Source organism: Podarcis tiliguerta, assembly GCF_965153285.1.
Source record: "Podarcis tiliguerta genome assembly, chromosome: 3".
NCBI classification, from domain to species: domain Eukaryota; kingdom Metazoa; phylum Chordata; class Lepidosauria; order Squamata; family Lacertidae; genus Podarcis; species Podarcis tiliguerta.
The window spans coordinates 56,567,600-56,590,865 of record NC_139536.1 but is presented as its reverse complement, the minus strand read 5'-3'; the positions used below and the strand labels follow the sequence as shown (position 1 = coordinate 56,590,865).

At 38.8% G+C, this 23,266-nt stretch overlaps 1 protein-coding gene across 6 annotated transcripts in view; it reads left to right on the top strand.

Annotated features, from left to right (window-relative positions):
• Positions 1-23,266, top strand: part of STXBP5 (syntaxin binding protein 5) — a 119,037-nt gene that overhangs the window by 34,444 nt on the left and 61,327 nt on the right. For all 6 annotated transcript variants that reach the window (XR_014509828.1, XM_083434800.1, XM_083434804.1 and 3 more), the window contains 3 exons: positions 1,635-1,769; positions 8,243-8,306; positions 13,096-13,179. Coding sequence is in view for 5 of the 6 variants with exons in the window: in XM_083434800.1 (XP_083290926.1) it covers positions 1,635-1,769; positions 8,243-8,306; positions 13,096-13,179 (283 nt within the window). In the remaining variant the exon portion in view is untranslated. The remainder of the gene's footprint in view (positions 1-1,634; positions 1,770-8,242; positions 8,307-13,095; positions 13,180-23,266) is intronic.

Here is a 23,266-nt window from a genome sequence, read left to right as displayed (position 1 = left end):
GTACAACTCTTTTGGCAAATTAAAAACCTTGGATTAAAATAATGAATTAGAAAAAGAGTGAATTGGCTTTTCACTTGAAGCATCAGTATTTGAGATTTTTACAATGAACTTTTTGGGAACAGTGCAAGTTTGTTTAATTGTTACACACTACGCTAAGTTTTACAAATCATGATAAAGGTTTTGCTTAAGTATCTTTGACAGTTTTATCAGAGGAGACATATGGCCTACAACTAGCAAAGGAAATCCTTTGCAAGTATCTGCAAATTGCCTCTCAAGTGACCTTCCTTAACTATTAAGACATTTATGTAAGTAATTATGCAAATTGTGCTTAGATTCAATAGGTGTTTAGCAGTGTTTACTTGGATTATGGCTGTGCTGTAGCACTTCCACTTTAGGTGTATTCTATTTTGTTAGTCTGGGCCATGTCCCGAAATACCAAGGCAAGATCAAGCTTTTCTTCTGAAGACGATAAATAAACAATAGTAAACAGTATGTGAGTTCTACTTACTATTAAGCATTTTAGGATATTCTCCTGTGGCCCTGGATATTGTCTTCCTCCTTTTCTGCAGACGGAGAAGGTCTGCCAATGCAGGTCTCTTCAATGTGGCCATGGGAACCTTCATGGCTATCACACCATCCATGCTATACTGGTAGGGAGCAAAAGGTTGTGTGTCAGTGGGGGGTTGAGAGATATAATATCCTTCCCTGTATCCAAAGCCCTCCCCTCTCCCCACAACCTCCCCCCCCCACGACCTCCAGCCCTAGAGCTTTCCCTAGTAAGGGTCTGGATTTGATGGTTCTGCCATAGATTCTCACATCCCTATAGCTAAAATAATGTCATTTTTTATGTATCCAGCTACAAAGACTGTGATGCCCTTTATTGCAATTATAAATTACATTCTCCATAGAATGCTATTTGACAAAACTGTAGCTTTTAAGGAAGGAGAAAGTGAAGATCTTGGATAGTAGTTTGCTCTCAGTACTTGACAATAAATTAGAAAGTTGTGAGAAATGTGGATCCGTGTGCCTTACAGATATCCTCTGACCTAAACCGAGAGTGGCTATGGATGAAATTACTGTTGCACAGCAGATCTTTGAAACAAATTCAGAATAGTGGAATGAGTCCATTCTACAAATATTCTCCATTATCAAAGTAAAATAAAGAGACTCTCTCTCTCAACTAAGTGGTTGTCTTTAGCTCTGATTTTTTTGGGAGAGCAGAAATGTCTTGTATTCTCTTGCAGAATCATTCACCATGGATTTTCTAAGTTGTTTCATTCGTTATTTCTCATGTTTGTATAGGAACAGCTCTTCATTTCACCCCATTTTAAAGGCATAGAGACCTAGCATTCTATATGTGTTGCAGATGAGCAGTTAGTGTTCCCATTGTGTGTGTTAACAGAACGACACATTCATGAAACTGTTTTGGAGATACGGTTGAGAACTAATGATCTGTTATTGAAAAGCAGAGACCTAAGTTAGAGAAAATTTGATTTACCTGGTTGTGAATTAAACAAGCTTTTGTGAGCATAAACTCTAGACATGAAGTGCAATAGTGTACCTTCCTTGATATTTATCGTTAATTTTAGGGTTTAGATTAGGTGCATTTTTCAATTCAATTTTTTCTCTTTCAGGATAACATTTTGCCATATGCCGTTCCAGAGTAAATGGCTGTATGTGGGCACTGAAAGAGGAAATATACACATTGTTAATGTGGAGTCCTTCTCTCTCTCAGGCTATGTCATCATGTGGAATAAAGCCATTGAACTGTGAGTATGGTTTATGTGAAAATAGATGTAATTTATTTGGGTATCATTCTTTTTGGCAACTATATCCTCAATTGACACAACACACAAAATGTAGATGTGTTTCCTTTTTTGGCTGTGAAGTCCTGTGAAGCCCTGGTTTCTGATCTGTTATGTGTATATGTATGATACCCAGTATTAGTCATACTCAGTGTAGATAAATTAAAATAAAATGAATTTACCGTATTTTTCGTCCTATAGGACGCACTTTTTCCCCTCCAAAAATGAAGGGGAAATCTGTGTGCATCCTATGGGGCAAATGCAGCCTTTCGCTGAAGCTTGGAGAACGAGAGGGGTCGGTGCGCACCGACCCCTCTCGCTCTCCAGGCTTCAGGAAGCTATCAGCAAGCCTGGGGAGCCCGTGGGAGTTCCCGCAGGGCTCCCTAGGCTGTGGATAGCAGCCTGCTGCACGGAGCGTGGGGCGCGCTGAGGGGCGCGCTATCCTATGGGTTTATTCAGAAATAGTATGTCTCTTCATTCATTGGATCATGCATTTGATCCGTAGTGTAGCGAGCTGTAGGGTTACAGCCTTAGTCATACAATGTAGAACACAGAGGAATTCGATGTAACACTATGGCAATCATTCCATCAGCTTTTTAGCTTGCCAAATGGAAAGAGCCACTCTGTCCTCTCTCCACCTGCTGTTCAGGGTGGGGGGAGGTCTCATGCCCTCAAGCCAGTTTGGGGTGGTGTGGGAAAAGAAGACGAGGAAGACCCATTGAATTGGTGGAAGTCCTTGTGCAAGCTTCTGCTAGCAGGACTTGTTAGTTGAACCCTGGCCATGATCCTAGTTTCAGCATGCCAGCAAAGTAATATTTTAAACATTTGGTATGTCATTTAGATAAAAATATATTCAGTACATAATGGAATCCCTTGAAGTTTTTTTTTAAAGCACTGATAGTGTTTGTAGATACACACACACACACACACACTCAGTATATATTTGTTGAGTGTCTCAGAAATTATGCAGATTGGTTTCCCTTGAATATATTAACAGGAAGGGATCTACCCATACCCCTCCAGCTCCATTCTTCTCATTCTTTTGATATTTAGTGAAGTATGATTGTAATCTGGTATACTGGTTTGCTGTTCTTATTTCATACTGCAACTCTGTATTGTTAGTTTTTCTTTTTTCTGTTATTGTTTTTTCTGTGACTGCATGCGTTTGTGTGCAACAGTAAAATTCAATATCGTTTAAAGGGGGGGGGGAGTATAGAACAGGCTGCATTTTTGGACTAAGCACAGTTTCTCAAATTTCTCTTCCATTTAGTTTCATATATAATAATAAATATCTCCTGAGTCTGACTCACATTTGTTTCATGTTTCCTTACTTACTTTTAATAAACTCCATATACCACTTGATTGCATACAACTGCTAAGTGCTTTACAAAAATATAAAATATAAGTTTAAATTGATTGATAAAAACACTTTAAAACCAGTATTTAAAAATATTCAAAAGATAGTTCAAGTAAGCAGTAACTAAAAAGAAATAAAACAAATGTAATTCTAGGCTTCATTTTGTTCATTTAACTAAACTCACTTCTCATGTAATTTTTAAAACAAAAAGTTATTGAAGAGCAAGTGAGTTGAGACTGATTCATGTTGCTGCCTAACTTAGTAAGCATATTTTTATCAGACTTGCTTGGGACATGTTTCTGTATCCTTTGAAACTTACTGTTCAGAAAAAAATGGTATTCGGGAATACCAATTGTGAAGAGAAAATATGACTGTAGGACTGGGTGAGGGAGGCTCTCTGCATTGTGTCCTGTGTCCAGGCTCTCATCTGCAAGAGGATAGGCTGCTGTCAGTACATTCAAGTTGGCCCAGAAACTAGCATGTTTTCAAAATAAACAAGAGCACATCTTTTTATTCTAGGTCAGAGATGACGCTTCAGGCTTTCTTAGTGGATCTCAAGGTTCTTGTAAAAAAAACACCCTAACTGTAGCCCAATACATACAAGATACTCAGTTAGAATTAAAGAATTCTGAGTTGAGGAATTGAGACCTGAACTGAATGCATTATTTGTGCCTTATGGGCTGCCTTCCCTATTTTTCATCATTTTTAGCAGTTCAACTTTTTCCCATTGTTTAACAATCAGGAAGCAAAAAATATTTCCAATTTACTTTAAATCACCCAAAGAAGTGTTAGACTGCAGTTTAATTTTTGACACCCCTTCTGTTGGTAGTGGGGTGCCTTTAAAAGGTACTTGGGAAGGGAACAACAGAGATTGTATCAGAGCTTCAACAGAAAAGGCAGACCTTCCAAGTGTCCCTATTTTCCAGGGACATCCTGATTTAGAGAAGCCGTCCCGGTTTCTGATTTCATATAGGAATGTTCTGCTTTTCCTTAGGATCTCCCTATTTTCATTGGAGAAATGTTGGAGGGTGTAGAGTTATCCGACCCCCGAGCCATCTGAAGGCAATCGTGTATAAGGAAGGCTTTTTTAATGTTTAATGTTTTATTATGTTTTTATATATGTTGGAAGCCGCCCAGAGTGGCTAGGGTATAATAGTAAAATTATCACTATGGAATGGGACGTCCCTATTTTCATAGGAGAAATGTTAGAGGGTATAAAAAGGTTTACTAGGGGAGAGTAAAACCAAAGGCAATTTATAGGTTAACTTTTGCAGACCAGACCAGACAAGGAGGGGAATGAGAAGGGACAGTAGTAAGCCCAAGAAGAATTTAGTGTCAGAGGCAGGCACCCCAAACCAGGAGCTCCAGGGTTCAGTTAAACTGAGTTTATTCAAGTAAGGCCGCTCTCTTGAAACCAAACTAAGCTATATTAGAAATGAACAATATGAAAGACTAAGGTAGTCATGGAAAGATGATTTATCAGTGAACAAAGAAGATTTTTGAATATCCTGTTAGTAGCCAGTTGATAAGTGATAGTGCTGTCTTGATTGAATTAAGAAGTGGAGGAAGATAAAAGTTTCCATTTGCTTTTGCTAAACCCGTGAGTTCCCAGGCCAGCATGTAGAGCGCTGGGGTATTCTTTTCCATTTGGTATAATGTGGGAGCCGAAAAATACACTTCTAATTTGTTAGACCTTTCCAGACAAAATGGAGACTTTTGAGCCAAGCTGATATGTTGGGACTCAGAACGGTGAACTCTGTCAACAATATGTCTTGTCTCAGTCACTGGACCGGGGCCGTTATCTTGCCAGTTTTTAAACACATCATGCTACCCTTAAAATAGATTTTACAGCAATTTGTGAAAACACTGAAGGACTTTACAAGTAGCCTATTTAGGTGTAATTTAACACCCTTTCATTAGTAGCATTGTCTTCCCAATAATTTTGTTCGTAAGGTTTTGATGACTGTTCCTACTCCTCCATTCTCCATGGGAAGTCCTCCACTTAGGAAGCCTATTCCATAATTTCATATTGACATGCATTATCACCTGAAGCCAGTGTCTTTTGTTCAGTTTCTTGGATCCTTGGATTGCTTTCTTGGTGTAATAAGTAAATTTGTCTGATTTTGCTACAGGTGGTTAAGGGAACAAGGAAAAAAATGGAGCCAAAGGGGGGAAAGTCCTAGATGTTAGCTTATGTATTAGGAGCCAGCAGTATTATTGTGGAGGTTTTTATTTTGTGCTGAACCACTGAGGTTTCACTCTCAAAATCTGCTCTGGTGTCGCCTTCAACCCTCTGGAGCTGATTGGGGGGAGGGCCTGAAGGGGAGAGAGTGTGATTAGTGATCTGATTAATGCAACAATACTGCATAGCCAATTGTTCATTTCCCCCCAAGTTTTAGGCTAAGTTGCCCTTTATTGTTCAAGTTTGATTATTCCAGTAGATATTGATTATAATCAATAATTATCTATGCCCTGACTGGGTAAAAGATAAAAGTGTGACTTAATTGCTTTAGTCTGTTTCATTCATGCATGCATTTGTCTGGGGGCAGGGGAAGATTTTCATAGTTGGTATCTGCGTGAGTCGTCGTGAAAGCATAGCACATCAGCTGCTAGATCCTCACAGGTGACGTTGCTTTGCATGTTTCCTGAAGAGAACCCCCCCCCCCCAGAAAATATTGATTCTTACCTGGAAATGAGTTGTGTTGAGCTCAGTGAGGCTTGCTTCTAAGTAGATATGGCAATAATTGTACTGTGAGACTGGTTTACTGGTGGCAATTTAATAGAGCACATATTTAGCATTTCTAATTGGGAGGGTCACCTGGTTATTGGTTTAATTTTAGTTTGGAAAATACAGTCAAGATCTCACTCAAGTAGCAGAGCTATGTCTGGTTTGTACTGCTGCATTTATGGAGCTGAATGTTTCAGCGTGCAAGGCAGTTCCTTTACATAGACAACTGAGCTAGATGTTTGGCAAAATGCCAAGCTACAGCTCTTCTCACATGTCTGAGAGAGGTTTTGTATGGAAGAGAATTCAGTCATGTGTGCTCTCACATCTTTACCACCTAACTTGAGTAGGTAGATCTAGATCTAGTAAGTGCTAGATCAGCACCTAATGTGTGACTTGTTGCAGCCATATGGATCTTTGAAGCCTCTCTGGTTAAGGGCTTTTTTAAGGAAGGTTTGAGAGTCCTGTCAAGCCTAGAATTGTGGCTGATTTAAATACAGTGATGCAGTTCTTTTGAAAATTGTTATTCTACCCTAAATCAATGTTGATTTCTTTAGTTTAATCTATGGCACTTTACATAGAACAATTTGACAGATCTGTAGCTGAGGAGCTCATAACCTTGCACATGTGTTTTGATTTACTTTTAGTAAAAACGACAAAGTATTTCAGGCTAACTTTATGCTGGATGAATATCTTAAAAGATTTCCAATAGGCCAGTGGTTCCCAGTTGGTGGTCCACAGATCCCAGGAGGTCCACGTAACCCACCCAGAGAGTCCATGGAACCATTCACATAACAAAAACTACCATGGAGATATCAAAATTTTCTAAAGTAGGGGTTCCATGGCTTGATTTTTCAAAAACAATACTTAGCTAATTGGGAACCATTGCAATAGCAAAAAGTATTTGAAGTGGAGTTTGTTGAGGGAGGGGGCATTCGGTAAAGTGGACAGGTAAAGTGGACAGATTCGGTAAAGTGGACAGATTGGCACGTAACACTATGCCAAACCTTAGGGAAATCAGAGCACATGGGCACCTTCAGGAAAAAAATTGTGGCTGATTACTCCTTCCCTAGTCTGGCTTAGCATTTTGTGTGAACCTGGGTTTTTGGTTCTTGTAGTTTGGCAGCAGGAAAACTGAAAAGAAGAAGCCACTGTTTTTACTGTGAGTATCTACATGCTCATGTGTTGTCACACAGCCATGTTTTGGCGTAGCATTATATATGAACTTGGCCTTACTTGGTTCAAATATTAGTTTCAAACAAAATGGAATCTTCCCTGGAAATTTCTTTATGTACTTCCTAGAGATAGTACCTGAAAGAAAGCTAATTACAAGTTAGATTTTAGATTTGACTACTATTTCAATTGCACAACTCATCCTGTTTGGTGTTTACCATCATATTACTATTTAATTTTAAGAAACACTAAACTCAGAGAAAAAATTCACTCAGTCACTGTTTTAAAACAGGTCTCTGGAAGTCACTAAACTGGCACTGTACATCAAAAAATCATCATATCAAAGTTCTTTGCGAATTGATCTATTTCCTGAGAATGCTGAGAGTGCTCTTAGTTTCTAGCTTCTGTGTTGTCCCTCCATTTCTATTACTGTTTAAAGCTGCTTCTTTTTAAACACTGAGTAACTATTCTTGTGAAATTGTTACAATGAGTTTGTTTTCAAGTATTTTTATGGACCCTGAAGTTTTACTAGTTAAGTTGATAACTAATCTTTCACAGATATTTTCCATCAGTACAAGTGCCATGGAACTCTGGACTTGCATGAATACGTAATTTCATTTAATAGGCATTTTCTGTAATGCTTCATGGAAGTTTATCAGTCTGGCGTTGCCAAATTATGAAGCAGTTTTCCACTAACAAGTATTGATTAGTCTTAAATTCTGTCAGCCATTGTGATTTTAAAGAGTTTGGTTGTTCATAAATGTGATTAGAAATGTACTTTGTTACATTTTTTAGTTTTGGGAATACTCAGACAATTTTGTACTTTTTTAAAATAAAGGTTTCTCTTTTAAAGACTTCTAATTCTCTGACACAGAGTTTACACACTGAGAATCAATATCATGGACAGCACCTAATGAGTCCCATCAGGAGGAGCTATTATTAATAATAATAGTTTGAGTTGTACCTACTACAATAACTGTTCAATTTGTAAAACCATTATTTTCTAAGTACCTCAGTCCTTTCTAACTGGACATGCTTAGTTTGTAATATTATGTGCTTATACATAGCATGGTCTTTTTCATTGACATTGGTGCCTGCTTCTTTGCGTCAATATTTGTGTCTTTTATGTGCCCCCATTCCTCTTCTTAATTTGTAAAAAATAGATATTGTTTATATTTTCAGGTCATCCAAGTCTCATCCAGGACCTGTTGTCCATATTAGTGACAATCCAATGGATGAAGGCAAGGTATGTTAAAGCTTGGAAATGGGGGGGGGGGATGTTTAAGAGTTGAATTGTTTCTTAACGTTAGCTTATTTCACTTAGCATCTCTGTTTTGGATGCTAATAGTTTGTAAAACAATGTGAGGTGTCAGGTGCATTAGTGGCAATGTCTGACTTCACACTGTAATATTTTGTTGGGAAAGACTTTGATCTCCCTAGGTGGGAGAGGTACGGAAAGTGTTGTTGTGTTGCTCCGGGTGAGAGATGGCTTTTTTGTTTCTCTTCTTCTTTTTCTTCTTTTCTTATTCATTGGACTTTCTAATGTTGAAGTGCTCTTATTCAACAGAGCTATCTTTTTGTGCTATTGGTTGTTGCTTGTTTTATTGAAGGGAGAACTAAGTGGATGGTGTGGTGCAAGGAGAGTGTGAATGCCTTCCTGATTGGGGATGAAAGCATGGCTCCTGAATTCTTGTTTTTTTATTATGTGTTAGGGTTTTTTTGTAATTTTCTTGATATATGCTGCAGTTAGGTTTTATTTTGATGTTGTGTTTTGATGTATCTTGGTGTTTTGTATAGGCTTCAATTATGTAGTATATATTTTATTTATGTGCTTAGTTACATGGTTCTGAAATCAATTGTTACTTAAAATGTGAAATTTACTTTTATTACTATTAGCAACAGTTTAGAATATGAAATTACTGCATTTTTAGTTTTTAGTTTTGTTGACATACATAAACTGCTTAGAGATTTATGTTGAAATATGCATGTTAAGTATATACATTTATTAATAATAGGAGTAGAATTTGGAAGTTCTGGTGAGAACCATGTTTAGGTGTAAATATCTGTGTCAAGATGCCCTTATCAATAACTATTTGGATGAAGTGTTTTATATTCCTTTGCAAAACTGTCCACAAAAACACACACCTGGGGAAATGTGTAGACTGCATTGGGAGCCACACAGGGGTCACTGCTGTGGACTAACTGAAGCCCAAATTTTTTTTTTCCAGTGGGGAATGGGTTAAAAAAATTATCCCCTTCATTACTTTTATACTATAAAGCCCTCTTCTCCCACTGAAGGACATGATAGGGCTTAGAAACCTATTCTTACTGAAAAGATAAGGTCCTTACTGTGAATTAACATTTAAAAAGGTTTATGTCCATCCTTTCCTTTACGTTTCATTCATGTATAATTTTGTGCTCTTCTAAGAACAACAACTGAAGTGCCTTGTCATATGTCCTAGAGACTGATCCCCCAGAAAAACGGTAGTTACTGGCAATGAAATCATCTCCAGCATCTGGACTATTATGCAAGCATCGCTATTGGTTGTTCATAAGTAGCGGCTTATGACACAATGCTGTTTCAAAATTATATGTATAAAGCATACATAGACATCTTGCCAATGTAAACTCATACATATGACATTTTAGTGACATTTTTAGGCAGTATACATAATTTGTATACAAGAAAGAGATCTAATTTTCCACATTTACTGGATTAAATGGAATTTAGTACTTCAGAATGCTTTTTTTTAGTAGGATTATGATATAAATCTTAAATGTTAGAAAATCCTCTCGATATTCTGATACTAGGATTAAAAAGGGATCTTAAAGATATTTCTGTGCAAATGTGGGCGGGGGCCTTACATAATAACAGTTTTGACACGGGTGCATACCAGATTGGTGAAGATTATTTCCAAGCGGCAGGAGGCATTTTATGAAGTGTGCAGTAAAGTTACGACAGATTTTCCTCTTTAATACCTTTGCCGTGAAAAAAACATGACTTTAAAAAAATATATTGGTTCTTTTAGAGTGACTTTTTAGGACTCTACGTTTCCAGTTTTGAAATTTTTACGTAGTGGATTTTTAGAATGGCTTAAAACTATTTTTCTCCCTAAACTATTCAGTCAAACATACATTCTGTGTTTGTATAGGGTATAGATGGAGGATTATCTGTGTCTTCAGTTACAGTTCTCATGCAGATGAACATACTATCATGTATTGCTTCTCTCCGTAATAGTAGAAGATGATAGTTGGAAACATTTATTTTTTAGAGTACCACACCAGTCAACCAGCTAGTTTGATCCTGATGCTGCCTTCTACTCTTATTTCTTGACCCTCGCCTAATAGCTGACTGTTGTACAGGGGAATCCCTGCTTACATGAGGCTTCTGTTCGTGGCCACTGCACACATCAGTAGGACGTGCGCAAGTCCTCCCCGTTCTGCTCCCACCCCCTTTTGGCACCAAAAATGGTGTGTGTGTCACACATGTGGTGGTTATGCACAAGTGGGGAGCTGACTGTATTTCAATTCAAGAGCTGATTACTTTTGGTGGTCTGGTTTTACATTTCATCTGTGAAAGACTGCAAAAACTTCTAGTTCAATACCATGTGCAGTCTCCATGCTAAAAACTAATATTCAAGTCAATGTAATATGGTCCACCTTAAATGTACCCAAACTACAAAAACAGAATTATTATTTTTGAGTTCGCAATAAAGGAGCATTGTACAAAATTAAAACAAACCACTTGAGGCACAGGTGAGATATTTTATTTTAGTTTTTCTGTGTCTTAAAAGGGCAAAATGCATATTAGAACTGTGTCTTAAAAACACAAAAAACCACTTTTCCTGTTACATAGTTTTTATCATGCAATGTGGGGGATTTTTTTTTTAATGGAGTTGCATTTGAATATTCCTGTATTTGTACAGTGTAGGGTGTATCTTTCTGCATATCTGAATTGATTCTTATTTATTTACATTAGGGTCAATCTTTTTCTTTGACCCTTTTGCTAGTGAGTCATTTAGAATATTCTACGTTTTAAGTCCAGTTGCAATGTGATAAGTGGCAGGTGACCCTGCATACTTGAAGAAGAGGAGACGACAAACCATATTGGGGAATTTAGTAATTGTAGTAGCAGCAGAAAAACATCTACTTCTGCTTCATTGACTACGCAAAAGCATTTGACTGTGTTGACTACAGCAAACTATGGCAAGTTCTTAAAGAAATGGGAGTGCCTGATCACCTCATCTGCCTCCTGAGAAATCTCTATGTGGGACAAGAAGTTATAGTTAGAACTGGATATGGAATAACTGATTGGTTCAAAATTGGGAAAGGAGTACGACAAGGCTGTATATTGTCTCCCTGCTTATTTAACTTACATGCGGAATTCATCTTGTGAAAGGCTGGGCTGGATGAATCCCAAACTGGAATTAAGATTGCTAGAAGAAATATCAACAACCTCCGATATGCAGATGCCACAACCTTGATGGCAGAAAGTGAGGAGGAATTAAAGAACCTTTTAATGAGGGTGTAAGAGGAGAGCACAAAATATGGTCTGAAGCTCAGCATCAAAAAAACGAAGATCATGGCCACTGGTCCCCATCACCTCCTGGCAAATAGAAGGGGAAGAAATGGAGGCAGTGAAAGATTTCACTTTCTTGGGCTCCATGGTCACTGCAGATGGTGACAGCAGCCACGAAATTAAAAGATGCCTGCTTCTTGGGAGAAAAGCAATGACGAACCTAGACAGCATCTTAAAAAGCAGAGACATCACGTTGCCGACAAAGGTCCGTATATTTAAAGCTATGGTTTTCCCAGTAGTGAGTTATGGAAGTGAGAGCTGGACCATCGCCAAAGAATTGATGCTTTAGAGTTATGGTGCTGGAGGAGACTCTTGAGAGACCCATGGACTGCAAGAAGATCAAACCTATCCATTCTGAAGGAAATCAGCCCTGAGTGTTCACTGGAAGGACAGATCGTGAAGCTGAGGCTCCAATACTTTGGCCACCTCATGAGAAGAGAAGACTCTCTGGAAAAGACCTTGATGTTGGAAAATATTGAGGGCACAAGAAGAAGGGGACGAGATGGTTGGACAGTGTTCTCGAAGCTACCAGCATGAGTTTGACCAAACTGCGGGAGGCAGTGGAAGACAGGAATGCCTGGTGTGTTCTGGTCCATGGGGTCACAAAGAGTCGGACATGACTAAACGACTAAACAACAACAAGAAGTAGCAGCAGCAGCAGCAGCAGCAGTATTTATACCTCACATTTTCCCCTGATAGGATTCAAGGTGCCTTACAGATTATAACAAGAATTGATAAAAACATAGAAAAAGAATAATTAAAAAACCAATTAAACATTAATAGAATTAGGACTATATACATATATAAAATCTGTTTAAGGCATACAAATAATTGCAGTAAAAGCATTGCAGAAAATCAAATAAGGACTCAGGTAATTTATTTTTCCTAATCAACCTTGTATCACGTTTTAAGATTAGGGTTCCTTCAGGGTAATAATCAGACTATGCATGCAAAATAATTCAGTTCACTACACTGCATCTGCTTCATATAAATGGTTTGCCACAAGCTGGGAGTTTGTCTGTGGTGGTCTTTATTTCCTAGATTTAATACCTCTGCGTGTTCATCCATGGGTGGATTCATTTAATTCGATTGAGACTGAAGCAACCATGAGACTGTTTGTCTGTCTTTTTCTGACAATTTAAGTGTACTTTAAACAGTCTTTGAAATTGCATATCATAGTATCTGTATATTTCTTTTAAGTCGGAATAGTCTGTCAGTAGGCATGTCCTAAACACTGGGTTTCGTATTTAAAATATATTTCATCTTTTGGTGTCTCTGATAGTATTGTTACAATTTTAGGATATTGTTACCTTTTAGTATTATGCTTCTATAGTTGTCCTTAACATTTGCATTTTAATCCATAAATTTTTAGAATTGAATCACATGTATTCAGGAACTAGAAATAACTCATTTTCATTCCCAGAAAATTAATATTTTCTTTGGTTATTTATTACAGCTATTGATTGGTTTTGAATCAGGAACAGTAGCATTATGGGACCTCAAATGCAAGAAGGCAGATTACAGATACACACATGACGAGGTAACCGAAGTTATTAATCTGGCAGGTTTTTGTACTCATGATATTAGAATTAAAGCAGTTTTGTAGTTTAACATTAGAAACATAGTTATTTGCTTGTGTTTGTCTGTAACGATCTCCCCCAACCTGTTGCATTTAACATGTTTTAGACCACAACTCTCATTATAGCTTACCATTAGCTGTGCTGACTGGGATTGACAGGCGTTTTCATCCATAACATCTGGAGGGCACTACAATTCTATGATTCTATTCTATATGTATATGAGTTACACAGATTCGTACATTAACACGTTGAAGCATTGCTGAAAAAAACTTCATAAGATAGCAAATGTCTTGAAATTGCTAGATTGCATACAGATTTGGGAATAAAGCTCCTAAGGTTGCTAAACTTGCATGTGCTATATGGACTTCAGTGTAGTGTGTGTATTAATAGTTCTTAATACAGCATCTGAATGTTAATGTTGAAGACATGGGGGAATGGGGGTGGAGAGATTAGGAGAGAAATGCAGGAAAATGTCAGAGGTTTGGAAAGACACCCCCCCCCCCAACCTCCCACAAGAAAGTGGCTACAGTAAAGATTGCACATGTATGCTTCTCTCATGCTGCTGTATGGTGTCGTGTTCATCAGACAGCAATACACAGGCTTCAGTCTAAGCAGTTTTTTTGCCTTTCAAAAAGGAAGGGATAGGGAGATTGGCTTCTAAAGTGACTATGGAAGAGGGTTATATATTTTTCTTAGCCCAGCTACTTTGGTGATAGAGAGAGGCTATATTTCTGTACAGTTGAAGCAATCAAGGGTGTAGTAAGGGTGCAATTACATTCAGGTGAAGCATTCTTTGATGTGTCTCTATCCTCCAATGACGTGGAGGGATGTCAGGGTAAATAAAGTAGCAATCCTTGCTTATCTGCTTCTCACTCCCCATACCTCACCCCAGTTCATGACAGGTTCCCAGTTTGGTTTTTCTAGAACCTCAGAAAGCATCTGTATCTGTGTCTAAAGTGTAGAGTGGATGAGAAACATAGTTTCCTCCTATAATTAAATGTGTATGAACGTCAGAAAATGAAGAAAGCTTTAGCAAACCATTATGTGTTTAGGTTCAGCAGTGACTAGTTTGGGCCAGCAACTGTACATTTGCATTTTAAATGAAGTGACATTTTTAGATCTGGTGGAAAAGGAACTGATTATCTTAAACACCATAATTGACTCATCCATTCTGCTCTCTAGATTAATGAAGTAGGGAATTTGAAAAATGCTTTTCTGTTAATTGTTGGCTATGTGCTTGTAGGCATGGTTTTGGGGAGCAATTGGTAAAAGGAGAATGGGGATTAAACATGGCCATAATTTTACTGATCACAACATATTGGAGTTTGGCGCAGCAACAGGCAAGAATCTGTATTGGGCAGATGGCCTCCTGGCATACAAATCTCCCAGCCCATCTACTGGGCAACCATAGCTACTGCTGTGAGTCCTGCTATCAACCTGGGTGTGTGGCAGCCATTCACCCATCCTACCCCTCTGAGCCTAGAGCCATAGTCTTTAAAGTGCCATCTACAAGACCCACTCATAAGCCCCAATCAAAAAACCTGATATGGCTGAAACATAAATACAACTGCTTCCTCGCTTTGATGTAGGCAAAAATCTTTCAGCCAAGCTAGGCCAATTAAGACAGTATAATATCTTTCCAACAAATGTCCACAGCAAAATCACACCTAGCAAAAGGAGCGTGGGTTGGAAAACTGACAGTTCCAATACCAGTGCTATATATAAGGCAAAGGGACCCCAGACCATTAGGTTCAGTTGCAAACGACTCTGGGGTTGCACGCTCATCTCGCTCTATAGGCCGAGGGAGCCGGCATACAGCTTCCGGATCATGTGGCCAGCATGACTAAGCCGCTTCTGGCGAACCAGAGCAGCGCACGGAAACGCCATTTACCTTCCCACCTATTTATCTACTTGCACTTTGACGTGCTTTCAAATTGCTAGGTTGGCAGGAGCAGGGACCAAGCAACGGCAGCTCACCCCGTCGCGGGGATTCAAACCGCCAACCTTCTGATCGGCAGCCCCTAGGCTCTGTGGTTTAACCCACAGCGCCACCCACGTCTGAAGACATCTTCAATTTTGACTGATTTTAGTTCTCTCCAGGTATACTTCAGAATTCTAGCACCCTAATCCATGCAAACAGTGGTTCAGACCGCAGCACCACCCACGTCCCTATAGCCTGGGCTTTATTTATACCATAGGAATGGACCAGTGGGAATAAATTCTCACGCTGATCCATTTCATAAGCGCTCCCCCTGAGGTCAGGCAGGCTGTTGATTGGCCTCCAGAGTCAGGCCAGGTAGAATGCAGCGTGGCCAACCAAGGAGGTAGACCTCCCCACAGCTTTTCTCCATGTCAGTGCCTCCATGCCTCACCACAAAATGGTGGAGAGATGGCGATTCTGTTTCTGTTTTTTTGTAGTACTAAGGTTATGTAATTGTATCGTATTCTTATTACCAACTGCCCTAGGATATATTCCTATAAAGGAATACCAAAAATAAATACCTCTCAACAAGTTCTCTTCCGGTTCATGTGCATAAACTTTCAGTATTCTGATTACACTGCTGACTTGCAGCTATCATCATAATCCTCTTTTTTTTAGTCAGTTTACCTCATAGCTTGGGACACTAACAACTACTTCACACAGTACTGCATATACCCTGTTAGTACTTACTGCTGTAAATGCGTAAAGGGAAAACATGTACAAGACTGAACTTTTTTATTGTAGTTGAACCATTTCTTTTTTCATTGGGAAAATGAATATATATTGTGATGCTGAATAATGTGTGCAATAAGTATTTTTCAATATTCTAGGAGTCCTCAATTCAGAAGGGAATGAAGAAGGGAAGTAGGAGCACAGTAAAATGACAAATTGAGGCCCTATTATTACTTTTTTCTAATGGTTAAATAAGAAATCTATATAAATAACATGTGAGCTAAAAGGGGAGATGTTTTTGGTTTTTTGCTGTGTATTTAAATTTAGCCAAAGACAGGAATTAGACTCATCCTTGATGTAGCCTATGAGGAACAAAGCCATGGGTCATATTCTCCATTTCCATTCACTGTTTCTTTTGTAACCACAAAGAGAAGCTTTTGATTTTCAAGTAACCACAGTTCCCCTTGATGTCCAAATATGGAAAAACTTGTTTGTTTTCATGACTAGAGAAAACAAATTGGTTTAGACCCATGATTTCACATCCTGACTTGTTTTCAAACCATAGTTTAAACAACCCCCCATTTTCTAAGTTTGGATATTGTGAGAAATTTCAACTGAAATAGAAAGCAGGAGCTTTGAATCTCTTTGCAGGCACAAAAGAGGTAAAGTGAGGAGGTTCACCCTAATTTTTTTATAGCTGGAAACTTTAAATTCTAACTTGTCCTGTCTTCTTAATCATCAGATAATTAAACTTTGTCTTTCTAAAATATAACTTTTTGGTTGCAGAATATTGGGCTATGGGAATATTGGGAATATTGTCATGCATGCCAGCTATGGAAGCTAGAGTTGCTGTAACAATGCAGTTACTTCTTTTTTTGACAGAGTCAAGAATTTCTTATGCTGTATTTACTCTACAAAAAATGTGACACATAACTATTTTACTACTTCATTTCACATTTCTTGTTCTATGTAATGTCACAATTCTGTGTGGGATTTCAGATGCAATTGGAAACTGCCTTAGTAATGAGTAATTTTAAACTTGCAAATGAACAGTAGAAGCAGCCTATTTGAAGGGTAACATTCCTATTTCTGTTTGGATGCATGGTTTCTGGTAACATTATTTGCACTTAAAGTAAAAATAAGACAGCTATTGAATCATTGGCTGCTATGGATTCTCACTTCATGAACATTGGCTAAGAGTAGTTTCAATATTCTTCAACATGCAGATTGCAAAAAAAAAAGCCATACAGTATCTAAGAAAGTGCTCATGTGAAGGTGGTAGTAACATTTGTGAATTTTCCTTATTGTATAACTGAGTGTTGCTGTGGACACTTGTGCCAAATAACCCTTGCGATGACCAAACTGTTGTGAATATATTTGGCTTGGATCCATAATGCCCCCTTCCAATCTGGGATATTTTATTCTGTATTATGGTATTAAAATGTTCCTGTCTTAGAAGGGGAGAGGAGTAGAGGAAGGAGCCCCAATTTGTGCAGCTAGAAGGAATAACACCATTTTAGAAAACTGATCATTTTCTACCTGAAGTGCTTTATTATATTCAGAGTGGCATCACTACCAATTTATCACACAAGAGCAACGCTCCAGCAGCAATAAGAGCTCTAATCTGGAAGCAGTTTATGAATATTTGTGGTGCTATTTCTAATCTGCTTGTTATCCCCACAGTAAATTTTGGCAAGTTGGACTTACGAGTTATGCTGATAAGTAGGGACAAACCTTAGCAAATACCGCATGTTTATCCTTTGGATGAAGATGCTCTCAGGTGGGGTATGAGCTCCCTCTAGCACTTGAAGGAAGGATTGCCGCTGAATTGGAGAGTTTTGCTCCCACCTGACCGGCCCCCAGCAGTTTTTTATTCCTGCCTTTGTGCTGAGATGTTGTGTCCCAAACTCTCCATTCAGCTTGGCTCAGACTTGACTGTGTTTGTCTGTGTACCTGTGTTTCTGGAGTTTGTCTTTGTGCTGTTGGTATTGCTTGTTTTTTTTAAAAAAGGGTTGTGTCTGTCATGTTATTTGTGTGAGGCAAAAGCTAGTGTGAACTATCTCTCATTCTGAGTTTGGGGTGTCTTGCGTAGTTTAATGTTTGCATCTTGCAGGGGTATTGTGTTGATTGTGGGGAATTTGGTTGTTATTTCCCACTACGTTTTTCCTTCTTCTCTGGCAACTTGGTTGTTTCTTTTTGACTTTTTGGTCATATTGCTTCCTTTCCCCCTTAGATAGGCAGCTTAGTGGTCTGTGGCTGTGTGAGGAATTTTTAACAGCTGCTCTGTTCTCCTTCCTGCCATTTTTGAAGCCCCACCAGAGCTCTGAACTATCAACCACAGCAGATCTGCACTTAGTTACCGTAGATCACCTATCCTGCAAAGCAATGGCCAGCAACTACTGGATTATGGTTCCCCCATTGGTTCCAGACAATTTGCTGCTGCAACTTTGAGGAAATAGTGGGCCATGGACAAGAAAATACTGCTGAAGGCTAAAACCCTTATGGCAATGTATAAGTCTCTACTTAATCTCTGCATTTCTCAGTTGGCATCAACTTCTGGTGTGCAGGGCTCCAGTTCTGAGTCCATTCTCATTGGGTGAGGCTACTACCCTTCATTGTGTCCCAGGTACTATAACTGCTATGTCTGTCGCTGAGAGAGCCTCTAAAGCTGCCATGTCAAAGGCAGCCCACCAGTGGGAGTCTGGTCTAATTTCCCGCTCTTTTCTTCAGGCTTGGTTACACAAATATCAGTACAGGTAATCAAAACTGTCAAGTATGCCTAGTGCTTCATCACTACTGCTATTTCCCCCGACATACTATTGGTGTGGCTCTACCTCAGCCTCAGCTGAATACTGAAAAGCTTCAGCAATTCAAAAAGGCACTGTTGTCAGACTTATCTAAAGACTTAGGATCTGTCCAGCAAGCTAAAGACCAATTTCCATCTCTTTGACATCCTGAAGTCCTGAATCAAATAAAGGGAACTCTCCTTTCTGGTTTATTGCAAAAAAAAAAACCCCAACAATCCCGCAAAGGACTTCCATCGTTGGGGCATAAAATATTCCTATTCTTTCAGCTGCTTTGGTTTACTTTCTGGTTGCCAGGGCTGTCATTCCCTGAGGAAGTTCCTCTCAGATGGCCATTGTCTGAGGAGGTTAGAAGTAAAGTTTCAGGTTTTCATGCAGTGCCACAGGGCTTAGCAATTTCAAAGTGTAAAGAGCTGTCCAGTTTTAACAATTGAAAGACATTGTGGACCCTGCATTAGATCTGTGAGAGACTAAATGGGACTGGAGTGTTGTTTCTGAATGGAAATAAATGAAAGAAAGAAATGGTCTCTAATAGACTGTTTTCAGGTCAAACAATGCCTACACTTACTATATTGTAAGGCCAAGGCAGTACAGGATCTCAGTGCCCCAGGTGAGAATCTTGCCTCTTCTATATCACAGAAGCACCAGTCTTCCTGATGCAAAGCCTCATGGAAGAGCTGTTTCTGCTCCCATTCTGTTTCAGAAACTGGTCAGCCCTGAGTGGAATGAAGCTTTATAGTGTAGTCACTTGTATGTAAGGCTCTTGCCTTAATGGCTGATGTACATTCCCTTTACCCAGAGTTCCTCAGCTGGATAAAAAGGATGCTAATCAGGAATTTGGGGAGATTGCATCAGTTACACAGGAGGTATTCATAAGACCCCCAAACAAGAGTTAAGGTATCATATTTCTTGTTTTCCACCCCTAAAATTTCAGGGGCCAAGGAGTGAAGCTACTTGATTGTGTAGCATAAACACTGTTGCATCAGGGTAATCTGAACCGCCAGAGTATTCCTACTGTGTTGAGTGGTTATAAAGTTATTTCCTCCAACCTTTTCACACTAGAGATTAAGTGTGCCCATTCCAGACAGGGATATGAACTCTTTGGTTAGAGACAGGGGATAGTCCTCAAGCTGAGGCATTTTCCCACTCTTTTTCTGAAGGCACTAGAATATTAGGTTAAATGTTTCTCCTTACAGACCTGAATCTCCCCAACCTCTGAAGAGCCAGCAGGGTGTTGCCAAGGTAACCACAGACAAGTCTGTTGACTCCTCTGCAGGGCCACTTTCAAATTGGAATATGAATTACTTCATGAGTTTGCATAAGGATGCAAAGGTTTTCTCTAAGAGATGGAGGCATTTCAAAGAGTTGCAGCACAGAGCCTCAATTTCCTTTTCTGACCAGCTGCAGTCCTAAATGAATGCATAGAATTATCTTATGTATCCATGCGGAGTTTGAAGGGGTCCCTTAGGGGTTGGCCATGTTGATACCCTGTTCGGTGAAATTAGAAATGAGTTTGTCTTTTTTTGAGTTTCATCAGGCTTCAGCCGTAGCCATCACTCGCTTTTTGCCAGGGTTCATTGGCAAACCAGTTCATTGGTTTAAAGAATGCCAGGGATATTCACCTTCAGTAGAGATTAATTCTCTCTACCAGTTGTAAAACTTAGCAAATGTTTACTGAGGATGACAGATGTTTTTTCTACCTACATCTAGGCGCTTGAGTAATAAAAGAGGTACAAACTTTAAATGAAATTGAAATTGAAATAACAATAATAAGAATAAGAATACCCCACCCATCTGGCTGGGTTTCCCTTTATTCCTTTATATGTCAGGTAAGTCTTTTGTACAGTTTTGAAGAGGAGAAGATCTCTAAGCCTTCTGTTAGTCCTTAGTGTCTATTTAAACTGCAATTTAAGGTTACTATCACTGGCACGGTGCTTGTTTTCATAGCAATGCAATACTCTGCCTGATTTCAAAGCCCTTCAGGGCAGTTGTTATTGAAATTTTCTGATGTCCTGTAGTAATGCTCTTTCTCCTATGAACACAGGATATTGAGCAAGTATCCCTATCCCCACATTCCAGTGGTTCAGATACTTAATCAAAAACATTATTGGGTATTTATTCCATTTTCTTTGTTATTATGGAGGCTGAGTTGTGTAGCTATAGTATCGTTTCCAGAGTTGCCCTTTTACCTAGCAAATTAACATTTTACAGAATAGTTTGTGAAATAAGCATAGTAGAAGGAAACTAATACTGATTCTGTTATTGGTTGTGTGTGATGGTACATAACTTTTTCCTGTTGCTTTTTTGTATGCTTATTCTCTGCCAAATAGTCCTTTTTCTTTTGAAGTTCCATACAAACAGTCAGAAACCCACTTTTAGGCATATGGAAATCATCACGACTACTAAGATGCTAAATTGTTCTCAACTTGTTTAATCAGAATGACATTTAAAGACAAATACCAGTTTCTGGTATTTCATTCTAGATGCTGCCCTGGTAACCATGATTACTCCAAAACGAGGAGCATATTGGCTAATTTAAGGGAGCATTCTATAAAAGAGAGAAAATATTTTCCTTTTTTAGGACATCTTATGACGAGTCTTCAGTCCATTCAGGAGGCAGAAGCCTATTTTTGATGTGTGATGTCACTAATGTGGCCCCCTGCTGTAACCCCAAGACTGGAATTTGCCCTACACCCAAAGGTTAGTGAGTGTGATTAGGCTAGGAGTTAGTTGCATTATAGTTGATAGCCTCATGGGCAGTCAGTATAGTCTATAGGAGCAGACTCTGGATATGTTTTTCTCCCTAGAAACCCTACAATTTTTTTTTAATCGTTCTGAAAGGAAGGTGGGGGAACTTCTGAATTTAAATATCAATACACGTGGTGCAAGTTGGAAATTTCATTTTCTAAAGCTGATTTCCAACATGATTTGCATTAATGTAGTACCCATTTTTAAAAGACAGCAAAAAGCAAGGATACTTCTGGAGTTCCTCTCACACAAATGCTGAGCACTCTAGGTGTGCAGATACTCAAGGATTCATTCTCACAATTCTATGAAAGTAGCACTTTGCAATTTATGGATTAGAGATTGATTTTTCTCAATTTAAAAATACTAGTCTTTAGTTGGAAACAGAGGCTTACCTAGGGTTCCTTGTGCCCTTGGCAACGAGCTGTATTGGCACACACACACCCCAGAAGAAAAACACTTTACAACAGCCGAATTAAAAATTACTACGTTTTACACAGCCCAAGTACTCAAAGCATCTGGAGTGAGGGTGAGGTAAGGAGGAAGGGCAAAAAAGTCTGCACACCTTTCTGCCATGGTGCGAGAAGGATGGGGAACTTCTCTTGCATTTGAGCTGGCCACGATCGCAGCAGCAGCGCATCACTGCACACATATACACTCCATAGTCTTGATAGGTGAATTTTGTGCCCCCTGGCAGGGGGCCGGGTTCACCAACCCCTAGGTATGCCTCTGCTTGGAAATAGAGGGTGGAATATATATAGCAAGCACATAAATCAATATTTTAGAAACGATTGAGTTGCATCGTTTTTAGGGTTTTCTACGTGTCTGCCATAATATCTGTGTGCAGGAGGGAAGCTGCTAGTTGAGTGGGATGTATCTTCATTACTGATTTCCATTGGAGGTGGATGCTTTAGGAGACGTTTGTGAATTCTTTGAGTCCCAAATCTAATTTTGTTTTGTGCCACTGTGAACAATGGAAACATTTACATTGTGTTAATGAATGGTTACTGTGGTGTCAGTTATTTAGCACTAATAATTCTACTTAAAATTTGAATATTGAGCAAAATTTGTAAAACATATCCAGGTAGTTATCTAAAAAATATTGTGGCATAATAGCTAGTGAACTTGCTACCAACATTCCTACAATAATGGCAGGTCCGGGAGACTACCTGCCCAGCCCCCCGGGTTTTCAATCAGTGACACGCTAAATCATCAGCACTACCTTTCCCCCTCGTTAGTTCCTCTGAGTGGAAGCAGGTTACCTTTTGTGAGTAGGGTAAAGATTTTGCCCATATTACCACAGTATTCCCTAGGGACAAAACTCAACTGTTCTCCAAAGGAATGAGTAACAAATCAATCATAGAAAAAATGTGAGAGCAGTAAAATCTGATTAAGTTAACAGCTTTTATAAGAAGTAGATAAAATTATCAATTGGAACTAGATACATGGCAGCTGTTAACAGCTTACATAAAAATAAAATTGAAAATATTGGTTGTGAAGTGCACATTTTTGTGAAGATATAATCTATAGAATGAGAAAAAACGGTAAGTGTAAATAAGTTGTTTCTATTTAGCTGTTTCAGTGTTAAAATTAAGGCATGTATGAACATTGCTATTTAATTGGTAATGTTATAACCAAATCTATTTTGGTATGTTTTCATGTAATTTTTCAAATATAGTTAAAGCTGAAAAAGTAGCAAATGGAGCATTTTTCATGGGCTCAAGTAGTGCCTTTGTATATGGGCTCAAGGCATGTACTCAGCAACGTTGGGGAAGAGGTGAAATCTCCCGCTCTCCCAACCTCTAATTCCCATGTTTCAGTGTGAATTTTTGCTTTCTGCAACAA